This window comes from Oncorhynchus tshawytscha, linkage group LG19 (genome assembly GCF_018296145.1).
Source record: "Oncorhynchus tshawytscha isolate Ot180627B linkage group LG19, Otsh_v2.0, whole genome shotgun sequence".
In the NCBI taxonomy this organism is placed as follows: Eukaryota; Metazoa; Chordata; class Actinopteri; order Salmoniformes; family Salmonidae; genus Oncorhynchus; species Oncorhynchus tshawytscha.
In genome coordinates, this window is record NC_056447.1 from 33,633,632 (window position 1) to 33,654,034 (window position 20,403).

Consider the following 20,403-nt stretch of genomic DNA (forward strand, 5'->3'; position numbering starts at 1 on the left):
TAAAAATAGGACAACACACACACACCACAACATAAAGGAAGACCTAAGACAACATAGAATGGCAGCAGCACGAAACAGGGTAAACATTATTGGGCACAGACAAAAGCACAAAGCACAAGAAGTTAGACCACAATCAATACATTACACAAAGAAACCACAACAGTCAGTAAGAGTGTCCATGATAGAGTCTTTGAATGAAAAGATTGAGATAAAACTGTCCAGTTTGAGTGTTCGTTGCAGCTCGTTCCAGTCGCTAGCTGCAGCGAACTGAAACGACCAACCATAGAATCAGCTTGATACTCCTCTGTCGAAGGGGTGGTTGGACCTTTTTTGGTATTTTCAGTGGTATTGTTAACTTGTTGTAACTCCCATCCCGTGAACGGGATCGTTGCCATCTGACAATAATTAGCATAACGCAACGGACATAAATATTACTAGAAAATATTCCTATTCATGAAAATCACAAGTGAAATATATTGAAACACAGCTTAGCCTTTTGTTAATCACCCTGTCATCTCAGATTTTCAAAATATGCTTTACAGCCAAAGCAAGACAAGCATTTGTGTAAATTTATTGATAGCCTAGCATAGCATTATGTCCAGCTAGCAGCAGGTAACTTGGTCACGAAAATCAGAAAAGCAATCAAATTAAATCGTTTACCTTTGATGAACTTTGGATGTTTTCACTCACGAGACTCCCAGTTAGATAGCAAATGTTCATTTTTTCCAAAAAGATTCTTTTTGGAGGCGAAATAGCTCCGTTTGTTCTTCACGTTTGGCTGAGAAATCGACCGGAAATTGCAGTCACGGCAACGCCGAAAAATATACAAAATTAGCTTCATAATATCAACAGAAACATGGCAAACGTTGTTTATAATCAATCCTCAAGGTGTTTTTCAAATATCTATTCGATAATATATCCACAGGGACAATTGGTTTTTCAGTAGGAGCGAGAGGAAAAATGCTACCTCTGTATTTTACGCAAGAATCACTCAGAGCCATCGGGTGACCACTTGCGCAATGTAGCCACTTACGGGTATTCTTCAACATAAAGGCGTAAAACTACGTCACAATGCTGTAGACACCTTGGGGAATACGTAGAAAAGGTAATCTGGGTGATAGCCCATTCACTGCTCAATAGGGACGCATCGGAACACAGAGCATTCAAAACATGAGTCACTTCCGGATTGGATTTTTCTCAGGCTTTCGCCTGCAATATCAGTTCTGTTATACTCACAGACAATATTTTTACAGTTTTGGAAACTTTAGTGTTTTCTATCCCAAGCTGTCAATTATATGCATATTCTAGCATCTTGTCCTGACAAAATATCCCGTTTACTTCGGGAACTTTATTTTTCCAAAAATGAAAATACTGCCCCCTAGTCACAACAGGTTAACAAACACCCCCATAAAGAAAATGAGAATTTAAAAACAGGTTCAGCTGCTGGTTCGACCATGATATTGCAGAGTTACTCCATCTAAAGAATTGCATTTGGCGACGCATACTCAGGCTGACTGGCTCTAGTTCAGGCAAATGAGAAATAAGTGCACTCCGGTTATCCTGATTGCCAAAGTTAGTTTAGAATAGGATGAGGCCAAGAGTCCGTGTAACCAAAAGAAATTCAGAGTCCCAAGTGTGCGAGCAAACAGTCTGTCCCACGGTTGGGTAAACAAGCAAGTTCATAGTCAAAAGTATGCAGGAGTCATGAGGCAAATAAAGTCAAATAAAAAAAATCTGACTTGGGGCTAGCTATTAAGTTCAGAGTCACTCACCCCAACAGTGCTTGTGTGCTGGAGGCAAGCAAACACTCGGGAGAGAGATGGGAGTGTGGTGGGGGTGCCTGTACCAGACGGGGGGGAGACAGGCCATGGCAGATGGTATACAGATCTCCAGATAGAATCCAAGCAGAAGTGCAGCAGGCAACAGGAGTAGGTGTCACACCCACTTGGGAGAAGCTTTTTTTCAGGAGGCAGATTCCTTGTAGAAAATCCCAGCTAACTAGCTAACTTAGCAAACCTATGTCCACCGATTTTTATTCCTTGTGGAAAAGGAGATCGTTAGCTAGCTCTCTCTTCAGTTTTGGCGAATGGTCCTTTACGACGTCCAAACAAAGTAGTCCTGTGGCTGTTGTATTTTGGAGATTGCGAGGAGGATATCATCTGATGTGATCAAAGCAACAATATTGTTTCTTGAGGTAATTTACAATTGAAGTGTCCTGGCTGCATATCAGTTCAAAATATAGATGAATCCAGGGGTACTGTATTGTAATAACCTCTGCACAGATGGAGGGGGCTTTAAAGGCCTTTGCATTTGTGTGGGGGAGGCTGTGAAACCCTCCTGACATTGTTGGGCTCAAGGGGTGAAGTGACACCTCTCACTTCACACCTTAGTGCTAATTGATCTGATCTGATCTGTCCTTAACTTAACATTCAGTCCTTATAAAGTAAAATATATCATTAAAATGTATTTTTCTTCTTGGCTTTAAAAAGTTGCTGCAGACTAAACATTACTCAGTTCCAGGTTGGATGTTGTTTTCAGGTTTCTTGTGCTTCTTTTGCTAGTCCTTGGTTTGTCAGAGCATTTGCTGTATAAGAATCTTTGGTGGTAAGAATCCTTCCAGGTAATTTTGTCCAAAATCGGGTTGTAGGTTTGGAGTTTTGATTTGGAGTGAATTATGTTGTGGAGAGTCATATCCTGTATCTGTCCTATCTAACTCTAAATATATATTTTTGTAAAAACATGCTGAAAATGTGGAAGCCCATCTGCTCGTGATCTCTCTCAGTCCATAGGCGTGACATGAATCTACCAAAACGACCATCTAAAAGTAACTATTAACTCTTACTCTCTGCAATCAGAGCGCTGTCTGTCGATTAGGGTTGCAAAGGGTCAGAATGTTAAGCACTGGAATTTTGCTTAAATTCAACAAAAAAAGTTCATAAACAGTGAACCTTTTTTGTGGGATACACAAGGCAATTCTAGGTCTTGTGGGATAATTTGGTTAAACTATCACCAATTCAATGAAATTTCAACTCTCTGCATGCACAGTGTATTCTTCCATCACATGGGCAGTGCACTCTTCCATCACATGTACAGCTGATTCTCAAGATCTTGCACACTAATGAGCTACTACTTTTAACTACTGTCTGAGCCAAGGACTACATGCTTTCTGGTAAGTTTTGATTACAATACTGGCTGGGGTGAATATATTTTATATAACAGACATTTTTATGTTAACTAGTAAATAGTAGACTACAGCAAAGTGAACTTGTTAACAATTTCTGCTAGTTAGTTTTTGCTCCCATGTGGGTTTTAGCTTGCTTGAGCCTGCTAACTGAGGTGTTAATTCACCTGTTTCCATACATGTTTCATTTTAAAACATTTATCTTACAAAAGGAGTTTAATCTAACTGCTTAATTAAGTATTTATCTGTACATGGAATTGTATTTGTTGTTTTTTAAAACTAATTTTCCCCTAATCTTTACAGGAAAATGCCACGGGCACCATCTGATGTGTGGAGACATTTCACTGCAGCTAATGAAGGAAAAGCTGTTTGCAAATACTGTGCCAAATCATATGTGAAGAAAATGCAGAATCATCTGGCCAAGTGCATAAAGTTCCCTCCAATGCTCACAACAAGCGACCTCTGACCAAAGTCCCTCTACTTCTATTTGAGGTGAAAATTATGAATCAGACACCTTATCGATAGCAACAGCTCATGGTCCTCGTGGAATCAGACGTTTTTTTGACTCAATGGAGGAACGTAGACAGAGAAATGCTGATGAATGTCTTGCTCGAGCTGTGTATGCAACCGGTTCACCTCTGATGCTCACAGGCAATGTGTATTGGAAGAGATTTCTGAATGTTCTTCGCCCAGCATACACCCCTCCAGCCAGACATGCTTTATCTAATCAGTTGCTGGATGCAGAGTTCAACAGAGTTCAAGTGAAAGTCAAGCAAATCATAGAGAAAGCAGACTGTATTGCAATCATCTCTGATGTGTGGTCAAATGTTTGTGGGCAAGGAACAATTAACTTAATCATATCTACCCCTCAACCAGTATTCTACAAAAGCACAAGGGGCAACAGACACAACTGTCTCTACATTGCAGATGAGCTGAAGGCAGTTATCAATGACCTTGGACCACAGAATGTGTTTGCACTGGTGACAGACAATGCTGCGAACATGAAGACTGCTTGGTCGAAAGTGGAGGAGTCCTACCCTCACATCACACCCATTGGCTGTGCTGCTCATGAATTGAATCTGCTCCTCAACGACATCATGGCACTGAAAACAATGTATACACTCTACAAGAGAGCCAAGGAAATGGTTAGGTATGTGAAGGGTCATCAAGTTATAGCAGCAATCTACCTCACCAAGCAAAGTGAGAGAAGAATAAGGGCACCACATTTAAGCTGCCCAGCAACGCCTGTTGGGGTGGTGTTGTCATGTTTGACAGTCTCCTAGAGGGGAAGGAGTATCTCCAAGAAATGGCCAAATCAGTCTGCCAATATGGACAGCCCCATCAAGAGGATCCTCCTGGATGATGTATTTTGTGGTAAGCAGCCCAAAACCTATAGCAGTAGCCATTGCACGGATTGTGGGAGACAATGCCATCCTGTCTGATGTTCAGACTCTGCTTTCAGATGTAAGAGAAGAAATCCGTACTGCCCTGCCCACTTCACTGTTGCTCCAAGCAGAGGAAACTGCAGTTCTGAAATACATCAAAAAGCATGAAGACTTCTGCCTGAAGCCCATACACGCCGCAGCGTACATGTTGGACCCCAAGCATGCTGGCAAGAGCATCCTGTCTGGTGCAGAGATCAACAAGCTGGTGTCATCACTGCCATGTCTCGCTACCTTGGCCTGGATGAGGACAAGGTTCTTGGCAGTCTGGCGAAATACACTTCCAAGCAAGAGCTTTGGGATGGAGATGCAATATGGCAGTCGTGTCAACATATCTCATCAGCCACCTGGAGCAAGGGACTTTGTGGATCTGAGGCTCTTTCCCCTATCGCCTCCATCATCCTCCAAATCCCACCAACATCAGCCACCTTAGAGCGCAACTAGTCCTTGTTGGGGAACACACGCACAAAAAACGCAACAGGCTGACCAATACAAGGGTTGAAAAATGGGTGGCCATCCGGGCAAATGGGGCTTTTTGAGCCTGACAGCGAGCCATCCTCAACTAGGTTGAAAAGTGACAGTGAAGATAAGGCCTCAGACTGATGTTCAAGAGGTGGACATTGAGGAGGTCCAGGGAGAAGAAATGGAAGCCTGAGAGGAAGAGTCTAGAAACTAAAGCTTTGGTTATCATTTTACAGATGCATGTTGAAAACATTTTTGGGAAATGCGATGGATCATTGGGGATCATTCAATATTCCCTTTAGTTGTTCAGTGAAATCAGCCCATGTGAAGAGTCTACTCCTTTAATTAAAAGTTCAATTTGTAACTAAATTTTTTATTTTTTATTTTATTTGAAGGATTTAATCATTTGCAATAATGTCTACCTATGATAAGGTCAAAAGTGTATGTTTTTGTCTCCATATGATATGGTAAAAATATCCAATGCAAAAAACATCTACATTTAAAATTGTATATTAATTTGCATATATTCCCGTCAATTCCCACGGTAACTTTCCACCTCTGAATATTCCCCAAAATGTGCAGCCCTATCGCTGATCTAATGCCTGTTCGTGAATGCGGGAATTGAATTGGTCTAAAGACAAAAGCAAAGATCTCTCATCCGAGTGAAAGTACAAAATTAGTCAGAAGCTGAGCAGAAATTACAATAAGAAGCATTTTAGATCTGAGTTTACAAAACGCAGCAAGAGCTTTCTGCGTTCTTTTCTTTTTATGCGTAAAAATTCAGAATTCTGTATTACAGCGACCCCTGTTATACAGATGAATGTGCACATTCAACACTGATATGCGCAACAATGACTGAGTGATAGTTGCATTAATATGAGGCAACTTATGGGGAATGTTCATATGAGATGACAACGTGCTCTTCACCAAACATTTATCCATTCTCTACAGAACTTCTGGTAGGCCGTCATGGTAAATAAGAATGTGTTCTTATTAACCGACTTGCCTAGTTAAATAAAAAAATGACGATAAAGGTTTGAGATGGAAAGTTAGAGGGAGCATAAATGAAAGCGAAAAGGCAAGAATATATTGAGAGTCAAAGCAACAAAAACATTTACGAGCAGTTTGATTTGGTTATATGCTTTAGGTCTGAATCCTGGGGAGATAGTGGAGACATGCCTCACTAAGTCAGCCACATGCCACTGTCAACATCATCTCTGAAGAATGGAGGGGGCTGAGGAGAGGAGGAGGAACGGGAGAGAGGGTGGGTGCATAGAGGGCTGAAGGGGGACTGGATGGGTAGAAACCGGTTGTACTTCACACAGAAGATAAGAAAAGCCTCTCAAGAATCTGACCCATTTTACATTCAAACAAGCATTGAGCTCAGGAGCGCACTGAGCATGTGCAGGATTGTCTCTCTGCACTGAGCGACAGGGGAGGGGCCTGGTCTGTGTCAGCAGTATCTCCACAGGCTGTGTTGTCAGTGTGTGTGTTGTGTGGGGTCTGTGCTTGTTCTGACAACCTGAAAGCGAGTCAACATAAATATACATGTACTGAATGGGGTTAACCTCTGCTGTGCGTCTTGTCCTTTTCCCTGGAAAAGCAGACAGCCCATCTGAGCCTGTGCCATCGCTGGGCCTTTGGCTTGGCCAGAATCACCCTTTGCTACAGCTACTAAGCTAAAGCAGAATGCACTACAGGGTTACAGAAGATGCAGAGTCAAAAAATAAACTCTAGGGGGAAATGAGTGTTATTGACTGTATTCAGGTGTTCTATTTAACTAAGGCCCGAAGCCAGGTCAACACCTAATAAATAAATAACGCTTTTAGAAGAAATCAATATATGAATGCTAATGGCAGCCCAGCCTCTAAAAGGGGAAACATCCGTGGCTGTGACTCAGGAGACTGAATCAGCGAGGAAATCACTCTGGCTGTGGGCCACGAGAACAAAGTCTACTGGAATGCAAAGACAAACCAGTCACCGGTGTTGTGTGGTCGCGTGGACCTAAGGAACAGGACTGGGTCCAGTAGGCATGAAACGATTTAGAAATAGATCAACAAGAACAAAGATTGTCATATTCCATTTCAAAAAGCTTTGCTGCTTTTGCACTAATGATTGGAAGTCCCATAGGGCGGCGTACAACTGGCCCGGCATCATCCGGGTTTGGCCGGGGTAGGCCATCAAGGTAAAAAAAAAATATATATATATATATATATGTTGTTAAATGACTAGCCTAGTTAAGTAAAAAAGGTTACACACACACGCAAAAAAAAAAAATTCAGGAAGGGGTAGGTCCATCCTGAAAGAAAATATATTTTCAGCTCTGTAACATTATATTCTATTGGCAACGGGATAGATCTCAAAGAGGAAATGCCAGCAACTCATGACTAAGGAGATAAGGCCGATCACAAATAAAAAGGGAGATTGCAATAGCGTAAGCAGAAAATGTCAGGAGAATTATTCTGTTTCCCCTATAGTCATTTAGCAGTGGAAGGCCGCAGCTGCTAAATCGTTGCCGCTACACCAAGAAATATAATGCAAAAATGTTTTAGAATACATTTTTTTGTTTTTTATAATTTGAGATGGTAAAACGTTGTCAGTGTAAACTTAATCTGGATGTAAAGTATGAAGAAAAGATAAAAGGAGCTATATTTTTTTTTATTTTTTAAATAAGATAGTCTTTGAGAACTAACAATCACCAATGAAAACTAGACAGCCTAAGAAAGAAAAAGTGTCATGAATGGGGATTTTGTTAGAATGTTTGAGTCACAGATCGCATAACAACACGGCATGATGGCAAAATGTGTAGAATTTCATGAAATCTGCTTTAAACCCGCAAAATTGTGTCTCCGTAACCAAGAGGAGGAAAAAAACACTGAAGTTTCTAAAACTGTTTGAATCATATCTGTGAGTATAACAGAACTTATGTAGCAGGCAAAACCCCGAGGACTAACTGTTCAGAATTATTATTATTTTTTTGCCTCCAACTGTTCCCTGACTTGTCTTTGCCAAGGGATATTTCATAGGAACCTGTTTTCAATGACCTTTTTCATAGGAACATGTCCAACCACTTCCACTGGATGTCACCCGTCTGGAGTTTGGTTGAGGTTATTCATTTGTGCAACGAAGAAGAAGCACATCCTGGAACACCGTTACACTATTGAGAGTCGCGCAAGACGTAAAAAGGAGCATGGTTTGTTTACTTGTATTGAACACAGATTGCCCCGTCTACAATTTGATTGATTATTAACGTTTAAAAATAGCTAAAGTTGTATTACAAAAGTAGTTTGAAATATTTTGTCAAAGTTTATAGGCAACTTTTGAAATGTTTTGTAGTGACGTTGCGTTTTTTGGCAGCTGTTTTTTTCTGGATCAAACGCGTCAAATAAATGGACATTTGGATATATATGGACGAAATTAATCGAACAAAAAGGACCAATTGTGAGGTTTATGGGACAAATTGGAGTGCCAACAAAAGAAGCTCGTCAAGGGTAATAAATGTTTTATATTTTATTTCAGCGTTTTGTGTAGCGCCTGCAGGGTTGAAATATGCTACCCTCTTTGTTGACATTGTGCCATCATCAGATAATAGCTTCTTATGCTTTCGCCGAAAAGATTTTTAAAATCTGACATGTTGGCTGGATTCACAACGAGTGTAGCTTTAATTGAGTATCTTACATGTGTGATTTAATGAATGTTTGATTTTATATAATTATTTGAATTTGCCACGCTGCATTTTCCCTGTTTTTTTCCCAAGTGGGACGCAAGCGTCCCCTATACCATAAGAAGTTAAACTATTGTTTTGGCAAGTCGGATAAGACATCTACTTTGTGCATTCCAACTATTGTTTGCAGACACTATGTTGACTGTGCCTCTAAACAGCTTGGAAAATTCCAGAAAATGATGGCATGGCTTTAGAAGCTTCTGATAGGCTAATTGACATCATTTGATCAATTGGAGGTGTACCTGTGGATGTATTTCAAGGCCAACCTTCAAACAGAGTGCCTCTTTGCTTGACATCATGGGAAAATCAAAAGAAATCAGCCAAGACCTCAGAAAAAAAATTGTAGACCTCCACAAGTCTGGTTCATTCTTGGGAGCAATTTCCAAACACCTGAAGGTATCACATTCATCTGTACAAACAATAGTACAAAAGTATAAACACCATTGGACCAAGCAGCCATCATACCACTCAGGAAGGAGACACATTCTGTCTCCTAGAGATGAACATAGTTTGGTGAGAAAAGTGCAAATCAATCCCAGAACAACAGCAAAGGACCTTGTGAAGATGCTGGAGGAAACAGGTACAAAAGTATCTATATGCACAGTAAAACAAGTCCTATACTGACATAACCTGAAAGGCCGCTCAGCAAGGAAGAAGCCACTGCTCCAAAACTGCCATAAAAAAGCCAGACTTCGGTCTGCAACTGCACATAGGGACAAATATCTTACATTTTGGAGAAATGTACTCTGGTCTGATGAAACAAAAATAGAACTGTTAGGCCATAATGACCATTATTATGTTTGGAGGAAAAAGGGGGAGGCTTGCAAGCTGAAGAAAACCATCCCAACCGTGAAGCACGGGGGTGGCAGCATCATGTTTTGGGGGTGCTTTGCTGCAGGAGTTGTGCAGCAAAATTGTGCTGCAGGGGCAAAAAAGTATTTAGTCAAAAAATACTTATTTTCCACCATAATTTGCAAATAAATTCATTAAAAATCCTACAATGTGATTTTCTGGATTTTTTTCTTTCTCATTTTGTCTGTCATAGTTGAAGTGTACCTATGATGAAAATTACAGGCCTCTCATCTTTTTAAGTGGGAGAACTTGCACAATTGGTGGCTGACTAAATACTTTTTTGCCCCACTGTATATAGCTAGGTGTCATCTAAAATAACCCTAATTTATAATACAGTTCATATTTGATTAATGGTGGTCAGACCCATCTATGTGAAGCTAGCCACAATAAGGATTAGCCACAATAGTGGCCTTTGCAGTTAGCCATCAAAATAAAAGAATGCCTTAATTCTGTCCATGTCATTGACAGTGATGCAAATGAATACAAATTGTAGAATTATGCCATAATTGAATAGATCATGCTAAACGAGGTTGGAATGTTATATCAAATCAAAAGACAATAATTTGTTCATTTGACATATCTGTTGAAATCACACTGGATGTTATATACTTTATAATTGCATTGGGGGCATAGTTATTTCACTGTACAGCCTTACCCCATGTCATTGATCCACAACCCATAGGTATCAGTCTACTCAGTGACACCCAGAGAACATTAGCGTCATAGCTCTTATTGCGGGACCCTGAAACAACTATACATTTAACCATATTTATTGCCAACTTGTGTGTATTGAACACTATTCCGGAGGAAAAACATTACTGCGTGGATGTTTTGGAGTCTGATAACTCTGTGGATGACGTTGGGGGAAAATAGCTTGGGTATTGAGTAGACCGATACCCCATTTCATTGATCCCCAACCCTTAAGTAAAGCTGTACAGTGCAATATGAATGTCAATACTGCTGCCAATGACTGGAACGAATTGAGGGGAAAAAGGAAAAAAAAATATAATAATTAAATTGCTGAAGTTGGAGACTTATATCGCCATCACTAACTTTAAACATCAGATATCTGAGCAGCTTACCGTTCGCTGCAGCTGTACAAAGCCCATCTGTAAATAGCCCATCCAATCTACCAACCTCATCCCCACATTGTTTTTATTTACTTTTTGCACACCAGTATTTCTACTTACTCATCATCATCATCATCTGCACATCTATCACTCCAGTGTTAATTTGCTAAATTGTCATTACTTCGCTACTATGGCCTATTTATTGCCTTACCTCCTTACACCATTTGTACACACTGTATATAGACTTTTTCTATTGCGTTATTGACTCTGCGTTTGTTTATTCCATGTGTAACTCTGTGTTGTTGTTTGTGTCGCACTGCATTGCTTTATCTTGGCCAGGTTGCAGTTGAAAATGAGAACTTGTTCTCAACTAGTCTACCTGGTCAAATAAAAGGTGGGGGAAAAAACACAATAGGCTGACAGGGGAGGTGATTCCAGTAACAGTCCCGCGATAAGAGCTACAACACTAATATTTGCGTGAACTCTAATATGGTATGATTCCACCAGTTGTAACCTTCTGCATCACTTTCAAAGAGGTACTTTTATTTTGAAGGCAAACCTCAAATTCCACTACTGTGCCTAATCCTTCTTGTGGCTAGCTTCACAACACATAACCCGGACAGGTCGAGCCTCACTAGCCAGATGAAGCTAGCTGGCTGCTTATAACGTTAGCTTTGGGCAACAGGGTTATGTAGCTGGCTTGATATTTATTTTCATTAATTGAAGTTCAATTTCAATAGGCAAACAACAAGTGGCTATCTAGCTAATATTTACAAGGATTCCTAAATCATTGCTAAGAATAATGAAAATGACTGCAGTTTCTGCTGGTCATTGTTTTCAGGCTGGTTTTATTGATGCTAGCTAGGTACCAAGCTAAAAGTTCGAACAAATGGCTGGTGTTTGCAGACTTTTTTGTACAGCTTTGACAGTGTTACTGATAGTAGTGGTGGCAGTTGGCTTGCACGTGCAAATTCAGAACACACAACATTCTATAATAGAACTGTTATTTGACGTGTCAAATGAAAAGCTTATTATTTTACGTGTCATTGTCAAATAGTATTATTTAACGTGCATCTTTGACACGCAAAGACGCAAACGTCATTCCATAGTATGTCGTGACGCTAATAGCAGTGACACTTGACACAATTACTGTGTAACTCCGGTAGAGCAACATTGAAAAATTGCACACTTTGTAATGTGTACAGATGCTCAACCAGTCGCAAAAGCCAGCATCATCCACGAGAGAGAACGGTTGATTGTCAAGCGCAATGAATTCCATTATCTTGCCGTTAATGGATTTCACCTTTGAGATGTCGGACTCTCTCAAATGACTGCTCGATCCACACAGCAGACCTTGTGGGCTTGGTTAGGAATGCTGTGTTGCACGCGTAGCGCCAAATTTAACATGGCTTCAATACGTCACGCCAAATTTGACATGGCTTCAATACGTCACGTAGCTATGTTATATAGGTATGCACGTCAGCTTTGACATCGGGCCGATACCGATGTTGGCATTTTTAGCTAATATTATACCGATGTTGGCATTTTTAGCTAATATCGGCCAAGTCCAATATGTTCATCAATATATTGTGCATCCCTACTTTGAACCAATGGCTTCAAATGGATTTGCAACACCACAACTGAAGGGATAACTATGACTGATTGACAGACCCTTAGGTGTTTAACCGGTGACAGTTACAATGTCCAAATGCAGCGAATGTGACTCAAAGACAGCATAAAGGCCTGTAGTCACTGCAGCAGAAAAGAAAGGCAGACTTTTGGCTCTAGCCTGACTTGGCAATATGAGCAGCCTGGTCTCATAGACTAGACATGACATAGAAAATGAAAATCGGGAAAGTCAAATGTTTGTTATGGCTACATAAGGCAGATGGTTACTTAAGGCAAAAACATAAGTAGGGTGGTTGGTCGGCATGGATGGGTGGGCATATAATGCAAACGTTTAGCAACCCAAAGGTCACGTATTCAAATCTCATCAAGGACAACCTTAATACTTAATTTAATCTTTATTTAAGTATGCAAGTCAGTTATTAAGAACAAAGTCTTATTTTACAATGACGGTCTACCCCGGCCAAAACACTGGGCCAATTGTGATTGTCCCAATCACGGACAGATGTGATACAGCCTGGATTTGAACCAGGGACTGTTCTGATGCCTCTTGCACTAAGATGCTGTGCCTTACACCGCTGCGCCACCTGGGAGCAACTAGTTACTACTGTTTAGCTACCTTGCAACTACTTAGCATGTTAGCCAACCCTTCCCCTAACCATTTTAGTTAACCCTACCCCTAAACTTAACTCCAAGCTAACATTAGCCAGCGGTAGCCACCTAACCAACAGTCACAAATTGGAATTCATAACATACTGTACTTTTTTCAAATTTGGAACATATTGCACAAATTGCAATTTGTAACATATCACATGAAATGGATGAGGAACATCCACAAATTAATACATACCATACGAAACTCAAGATACATTATCATACGAATGATTTACGTACAGAATAATACAAAATGCTCTGAAACCAGGTTGAGATGAGACTAGTATATTCTTCTCACAGATTTGGTAGGTTATGAGTGACTCAACAGGTTTTGTATGGGTCTGATTAGGGATCAACCGGTAACCTGTAAAGAGCCAATTTTGTGATCACTGGGCTTATCAGTGGTGCGCTTTCATATCAGTATTCATGGAGGGAAATGAGGATGCAAGTTTAAGCTACATAGATAGTATTGAGATGTAGCCCAGTCTTACCTGCAGCTCGCACCATGCCACCTCCACTGTGGTCTCTGTGTCCAGGCCCTTGTAGACCGTCTTGAAGGAACCACGTCCAATCTCAATGTCAAACTTGAGGAAACGCCCATCCGGCGACGTTCCCACCGCTTTCGTCTCGGCTTCCTCAATGTCATCTTGCACCTTCTTCTCCGCCTCTCTCAGTTCAGCCTCTACCCGGGCTTTCTCCTTCTCTTCCTTATCTGCTTCCCTCCCCTCTCCTTCTTCACTCTCTCCACTCTCCTTCACCTCACTCTCAGGTTCAGGTTCTGTTTGGCTCAGAGGTTGGGCAGCTAGACTGTTTGCTTGCTGAGCCACCACTGCTTCCCCATCACAGATATCTTGTAGTACAGCAGCCTTGTGCTCTACAGACACCACATCCACCTTCAATCCACCTTCACACTCAGCCAACTCCTCCCTCACAGTCACACGGGGTGCAGGTCTTGGGGTGGGCAGTGCACCAGAGTGCCGGGGCGCGACATCTCGCACGCGGGGTACCAGAGGTGCAAGGACAGGGATTTTACTCGGTAAGGGGAGGTCAAGGGCTGTGGCGTTGGAGTCGCTGATGACGCTGCGACGGAAGAATGTTCGATGTTCTGCAGCGCAACGGTCGCGCTCCATGGTGTGGTGGCGCCGCCTCACCTCCGCTGCCATCCGTTCACCAACAAGCGAGTCCGAGCCAGACCCGTTGTTTCCGTTACCACTCTTGGGAAGGGGAGTCAGGAACTTAACCATCTTGTTGTTGGGCTTTTCCGACATCCCACAACCCCCAACGATAGTGAGCGGATATGATTCAACAGAGAAAAGAAAACTCAAACTTCCTCCATAAAGGCTTTGGAAAGAAATGGAAATCTATGTGGTCAGACTGACCAATTAAAACAGGAGCTTGTTTTGCAAACCTCCCTCACCTATTCCAACCTGTGTGACTGCTGCTTAAATACAGTTAGTAGGTATACAGGGCTCAGAGTCTGGGTGGAGGATGGGGGGTGTTCTTTTGTAAATAGAAAAGAAGAGAAAACTGTCACAGAACAGGGAGCGCTGCCAACACACGGGACCCTTTAGATCCACACCATCCATCCTGCAAGACACAGGGTACAGCTGCAATCCAGCATAAGGAGCCACCAGAAGGGAGGGGGAAAGAGCTAGACTCAGCTCCAGGCACCAAGCCTCACTGTGCAGGCAACGACAGGCCACACACTCCCAGCAGAGATCCAGTGTCACTGCAGGGGGAAAGAAACAGGGACAGATGGGATCAGTATAGCAATGAAATTTAGGGGGAAAGGGGCAAACTGGTTTAACTGTGAGTGGGGGGGGTGGTCAACAAATCTGGAATTCCTGACTTAACACATAAAATTCCATCACTGACTGCAAAGAGAGGTTGGAGAAGAGTGTCTGATTAAAATGGTTTTATAAGAAGCAGTACAAACTAGAGTGAATTTTCAGTATTTATATATAAACAAGATGTGTCCCTGTCATGGTGGTCAAGTGCAGACAGTTATCTCATGCTTTACAATACACAGCAAAACAAGTGTACTACTAAAAAACTAAATATCATAACACAGAGAACATACACATAATACTACAATAGCTTCACTAGCTTGTGGTGCAGTCAAGCTATTAAAAATATTGCCCATTTATTCCATCCAGCTGGCTGATAAATTCTGTGTGCTACGGCAAACAGTGTCTACAACCGACCATAACTTGTCGATACTTCCTCAATTCCCGATTTGGAAGACAGACAGTCTTCTAAACGTCCATGTCTAGTTGCAGGGGGTTCCTTTGAATTTAGAAAATGCTCTGTTGTTAAACTGTTTCTATTTTTCACACTATTAAGTAATCCAACAATGTGCATGCTGCCTTCTTGTCTATTTTAAATCTCTCACTGATTGGGACAAGTGGGTGTCCATCCCAAAGTGCTGCATATCATGATCACACTCACCTGTCTCGATAAATGAAAGAAGATTTCAAATAGAAAAGACAGATTAAATCAAATAAATGAAGTTATAACAGAGCATCTTCTAAATTCAATTATAAACTGGGTGGCTCGAGCCCTGACAGCCGTGGTACAACAGGTATGACAAAACATGTATTTTTACTGCTCTAATTACGTTGGTAACCAGTTTATAATAGCAATAATGCACATCGGGGTTTGTGGTATATGGCCAACATACCACGGCTCAGGACTGTAACCAGGACGCGTTGCGTTGTGCCTAAGAACATCCCTTAGCCTTGGTATATTGGCCATATACCACAGAGCCTCGTGCTTTATTGCTTAAACAAACCCTCTGCAACTAGACTTTGGCCGTCTTCCCAACGCCAAGTTAAGGTTGGTTGAAAATTTGCTGTGTTCGGCCAAACATTACCTACCCTGTAACTGCTAACGGAGAAACACATTAGCCCATTACAATCTGCTAGCTAGGTGTAGTCTGAATCAGTATCTGGGCAAAGAGGAGATGATTAATATGATGAGTCTCCTCTCTAGCCCAGTTAGCTACCATTAATTTTCTTATTAGACAGCTGCGCAAGTGTTGAGTCAAAATACGTTCCTTTGTCACCAAGTATGAAGTTTCAATGAGCAACTATAGTCATTTACTGTTTACACGCCCGGTGTGTACTTCCAAAATAGTCTTAAAACATAAGCAGATTTTTAAAAATGTTATTGTCAGGAAAGAATATGTATATTTTTTTACCAAGTGTGCACGTGCTTCTACCTCTTCAGTACTTCCAATAAAATCACTAATAATCTGAATAATTAGTGACTAATTACCGCAGCAGTACAGTATCCCGAAAGATCATTGATTTTATCACCTACAACAGTATTAATGCCCTATCAACCGGTTGCTTCACACATGCTACACGGAATGCAATATGTCATGTAAACAGATTAAGTAGTTAAGATTACTGTAAAACGTCACCTATATTAATGAATATGTGGATTTGGCGCAGACAAATGTTTATTCAGACATTTTTCGGAAGTATCTACCGTGCGTGACAGCAGTAAATTACAATAGTTACCGTTACACAAATAAACTCCACGCGTGGAGAGTAACTAACGTATTTTGACAATATAACGCTTGCAGAGCGGTCGAAAGGAAAACGAATGGTAGCTAACTGGGCTAGAGATGAGACCGGTCATATTCATCGTCTCTGTTTGGATTAATTTCGGAGTTTTTGCAGAGAAAATCACGTGTTACATTTGAGCACAGCCATAGCCGACACTTGACTGGCGACTGACTAGATAACAAGGCTTTTAGCTTACCACAACGGCCTTAGCTACGAGAAACAATATTATAGAACATGGAGCTGACGTTAACTAGCCATTGCTGGTATATACCGTTAGCTAGTTATGTCATCAATCAATGTAAACTAGTTGACATTGAACACAGTAAACATTTCACACTAACGTAATTAATATATTTAAAACTTTAGAATATATTTGTCTGGACAAACGTTAGCGTTAACTTGCTCACAGGCATCATCGTTCCATGTTGGATTGCGCATTTAGCTAGCGATCTAGCTAACGTTAGTGAAAGCTACACTCTTATGCCTGATGATGGCGGCAAGCCAGCAGCTTGGTAGCTATCTAGCTAACGTTAGTGATAGCTACACTCTCCTGCTTGATGGCGGCTAGTTAGCAGCTAGCTAACTACCCCAGCGTAACTAGTAAAAGAGCAATTGAATAACGTCGTTTGTCAAAATACATAATCGAGAAATCGAAACAATAACACATAAAGACAAAAACGAACATTACATTTTCCCCTTGACCGTTTTAAATCTGTCTGATAAACGTTAGCTTTGGCTAGCTGGAGCGAGGGTTCTTTGTTAACGTTATCTCCGCATAGAACATCGAATGAAAGTTCTGCGTTGCCATAACTGCGATTCACTCCCCGCCATAGTAGGCTACAACTCGTATCAATACGTTGATTTGTAGTGTCATTTACCGTCGTGTGGTCAAGTTTCCATCCATAAGTAGTCTTCAAGCTGTGAGAACTCTAACACGTTTACCAAAGCAAAGGAGCCGGCTGGAATTACTGAGGTATAATAATTACTGTCGGAACGTTCCCAGACTGGCAGCGTTCATTCTACAGATGAGGCGGGTCTTTCTCTCGTGCTAGCGGGGGACTAGAACCGCCTCCTTCCCACTAACGACGGCAGTTTGCTAGCTTCAAACCAGGCACTCCCCCAAATTCATTCGGCTACTAGCGGCAAGATAGCTACTGCTACGTTGTGGGTGGTCAATAGACCCCACCGCAAACGTAACTGAATATGGCGACCTCACAAGAACACTCACCTCAGTGTTGTCACAAATAGAACATCTTTGGTGTTGTCCTTAGGATCCATCATAGAATACGATTCTATTTCTATCTGTATGGCGCTGTGCAAAAGTGCTGAAAATGTAAACAAGAGCACTCAAAAATGAAATGTAGGCCGAGTTTTAGAAAGCATAATTTCCCATTAACTATAGCATCATGACTCCTTCGAGATCATGTAGAAGAAGAGTAATGACAAAACATACCATGCATGTTTGTTGCAATTGAACAGGGATCGTTAAATCGACTTCAGTTCAAGGGATAGGGGGCTTGAGGCCTCACCGTTATCATAATACAGGTTAGAAAGCCAGGCCAGAGGTAAACACTGCCCTCTGTTGATTTGACAAAGAATACAGATTGTATGTGTGAGTGAGATTGAAAAAGCTTCTTCCCCTAACACAGTTAAATTAAGTCAGTTAAGAACAAATTCTTATTTTCAATGACAGCCTAGGAACAGTGGCTTAACTGCCTGTTCAGGGGCAGAACGACAGATTTGTACCTTGTCAACTCGGGGATTCGAACTTGCAACCTTTCGGTTACTAGTCCAACGCTCTAAGCTAGGCTATCCTGCCACCTTGTTTTTTTATTTTTAATACATTTGCAAAAATGTCTAAAAACCTGTTTTTGCTTTGTCATTATGGGGTAATTTGTGTAGATTGAGGGAACAAATTAATTTAATCCATTTTAGAATAAGGCTGTAAACGTAACAGAATGTGGAAAAAGTCAAGGGATCTGAAAACTTTCCGAATGCACTGTAATTGTATGTGTGGTGTACAGAGATGAGGTAGTCATAAAAATGTTATGTTAAACACTATTATTGCACACAGAGGGAGTCCATGCAACATGTGTGACTTGTAAAGCACATTTTTACTCCTCAACTTTTTTAGACTTGCCATAACAAAGTGGTTGAATACTTATTGACTAAAGAGATTCAAGCTTTTCGCTTTTAATTCATCTGAATTTTGGGGGGGGGGAAACATAATTCCACTTTGACATTATGGGGTATTGTTTGTAGGCGAGTGACCAAAAACCTCAATTTAATACATTTTAAATTCAGGCTGTAACACAACAGCGTGGGAAAAAATTGAGGGGTGTGAATACTTTAAGGCACTGTATATTTACAAAATAATACATATATGGGAGCAGTCGGCCTAGTAAATCAAGGCCTCACAACTGCAACATGTTTTGACGACTAGAGTCTTCCTTAGGCAGCATTGTTGATGGGAGCTGACGTGTCTAAAAAATAGAGGTGGGGACAGGTAAATAACTATGTACAAAACATTACTACAACATTATCACGTCAGTGTATAAAGGCAACATGAGAAATATGAAAAATAAATAAGTAGTTGCAGTTGTGCATCCTGATGTACTAGGCTGACTCCACCCATATTTATTATTTTGTAAATATGTTAATAGTTCACGAACGTTTATTGCAACGTACCCGCCGCCTACTAATCTTCTTCCTTGTTTAAAAATGAACAGAGAAACAATTCCTCATGTGTGCCACCTATATCCCCCTAATAGAACCCCCATACTTTAACGATGACAGCTTCTCCATCCTAGAGGGGGAGTTCAATCATTTCAAGGCCCAGGGACATGTAGTCTGTGGTGAGCTAAACACCAGAACTGGACAAGAACCTGACACTCAGCACACAGGGGGGCAAACACCTACCTGGAGGTGACAGCATTCCCTCCCAAATATGCCCCGCAAGACAAAACAACCAAACGTAGTGTAGAAACCTACCAAAAAACAATTAGGCTACAACAAATGCAATCCCTTTAAGACAACTTCCTTAACAAAACTTGGCAGTAGATGTAAACTTGGCAGTAGAAAGCCTAAACAGTATATCTGACCTTTTAGCTTCCTTATCAAATCTAAACATTTCAAGCAGACAACCTAAGAAAATGAAAAACAATGATTTGATGAATGCAAAAACCTAAGAAAGAAATTGAGAAACCTGTCCAACCAAAAGCATAGAGACCCAGAAAACCTGAGCCTTCACTGTGGTGAATCACTAAAACAATACAGAAATACACAATGGAAAAAGGAACACGTCAGAAATCAGCTCAATGTAATTGAAGATGGCATAGAGGCTAACAACTTCTGGGAAAATTGGAACACACTAAACAAACATCTATCCAAAACGGAGATGTATGGATAAACCACTTCTCCAATCGTGTTGGCTCTATAACAAAGAACAAACAGCAAAAACATATACATGATCAATTAGACATTTTAGAAATCAGCTATTAAAGACTACCAGAACCTACTGGATTCTCCAACTACATTGAATGAACTACAGGACAAAATACAAACCTTCCACCCAAAAAGGCTTGTGGGGTTGATGGTATCCTAAATTAAATTATAAAATATACAGACCACAAATTTCAATTGGGTATACTTAAACATCATCCTCAGCTCTGGCGTCTTCTCCAATATTTGGAACCAAGGACTGAGCGACTCCAATCCACAAAAGTGGAGACAAATATGACCCCAATAAGTATTTGATAACCTGCAAAAATCGGCAGTGTTTCCTACTTACAAAGCATGTAGAGGTCTGTAATTTTTATCA

General features: G+C 41.0%; 1 protein-coding gene across 1 annotated transcript in view; it reads right to left on the reverse strand.

The window, feature by feature from the left end:
- The window catches only part of LOC112218663 (serine/threonine-protein kinase WNK1), a 70,792-nt gene extending 53,077 nt beyond the window's left edge, over positions 1-17,715 (reverse strand). The window contains exons 1-2 of the mRNA XM_042301169.1: positions 17,462-17,715; positions 13,503-14,740 (exon numbers count right to left, since the gene is read on the reverse strand). Coding sequence (XP_042157103.1) covers positions 13,503-14,279 — 777 coding nt within the window. The 5' untranslated portion in view covers positions 14,280-14,740; positions 17,462-17,715. The remainder of the gene's footprint in view (positions 1-13,502; positions 14,741-17,461) is intronic.
- Between the last annotated feature and the right edge of the window lie 2,688 nt (positions 17,716-20,403).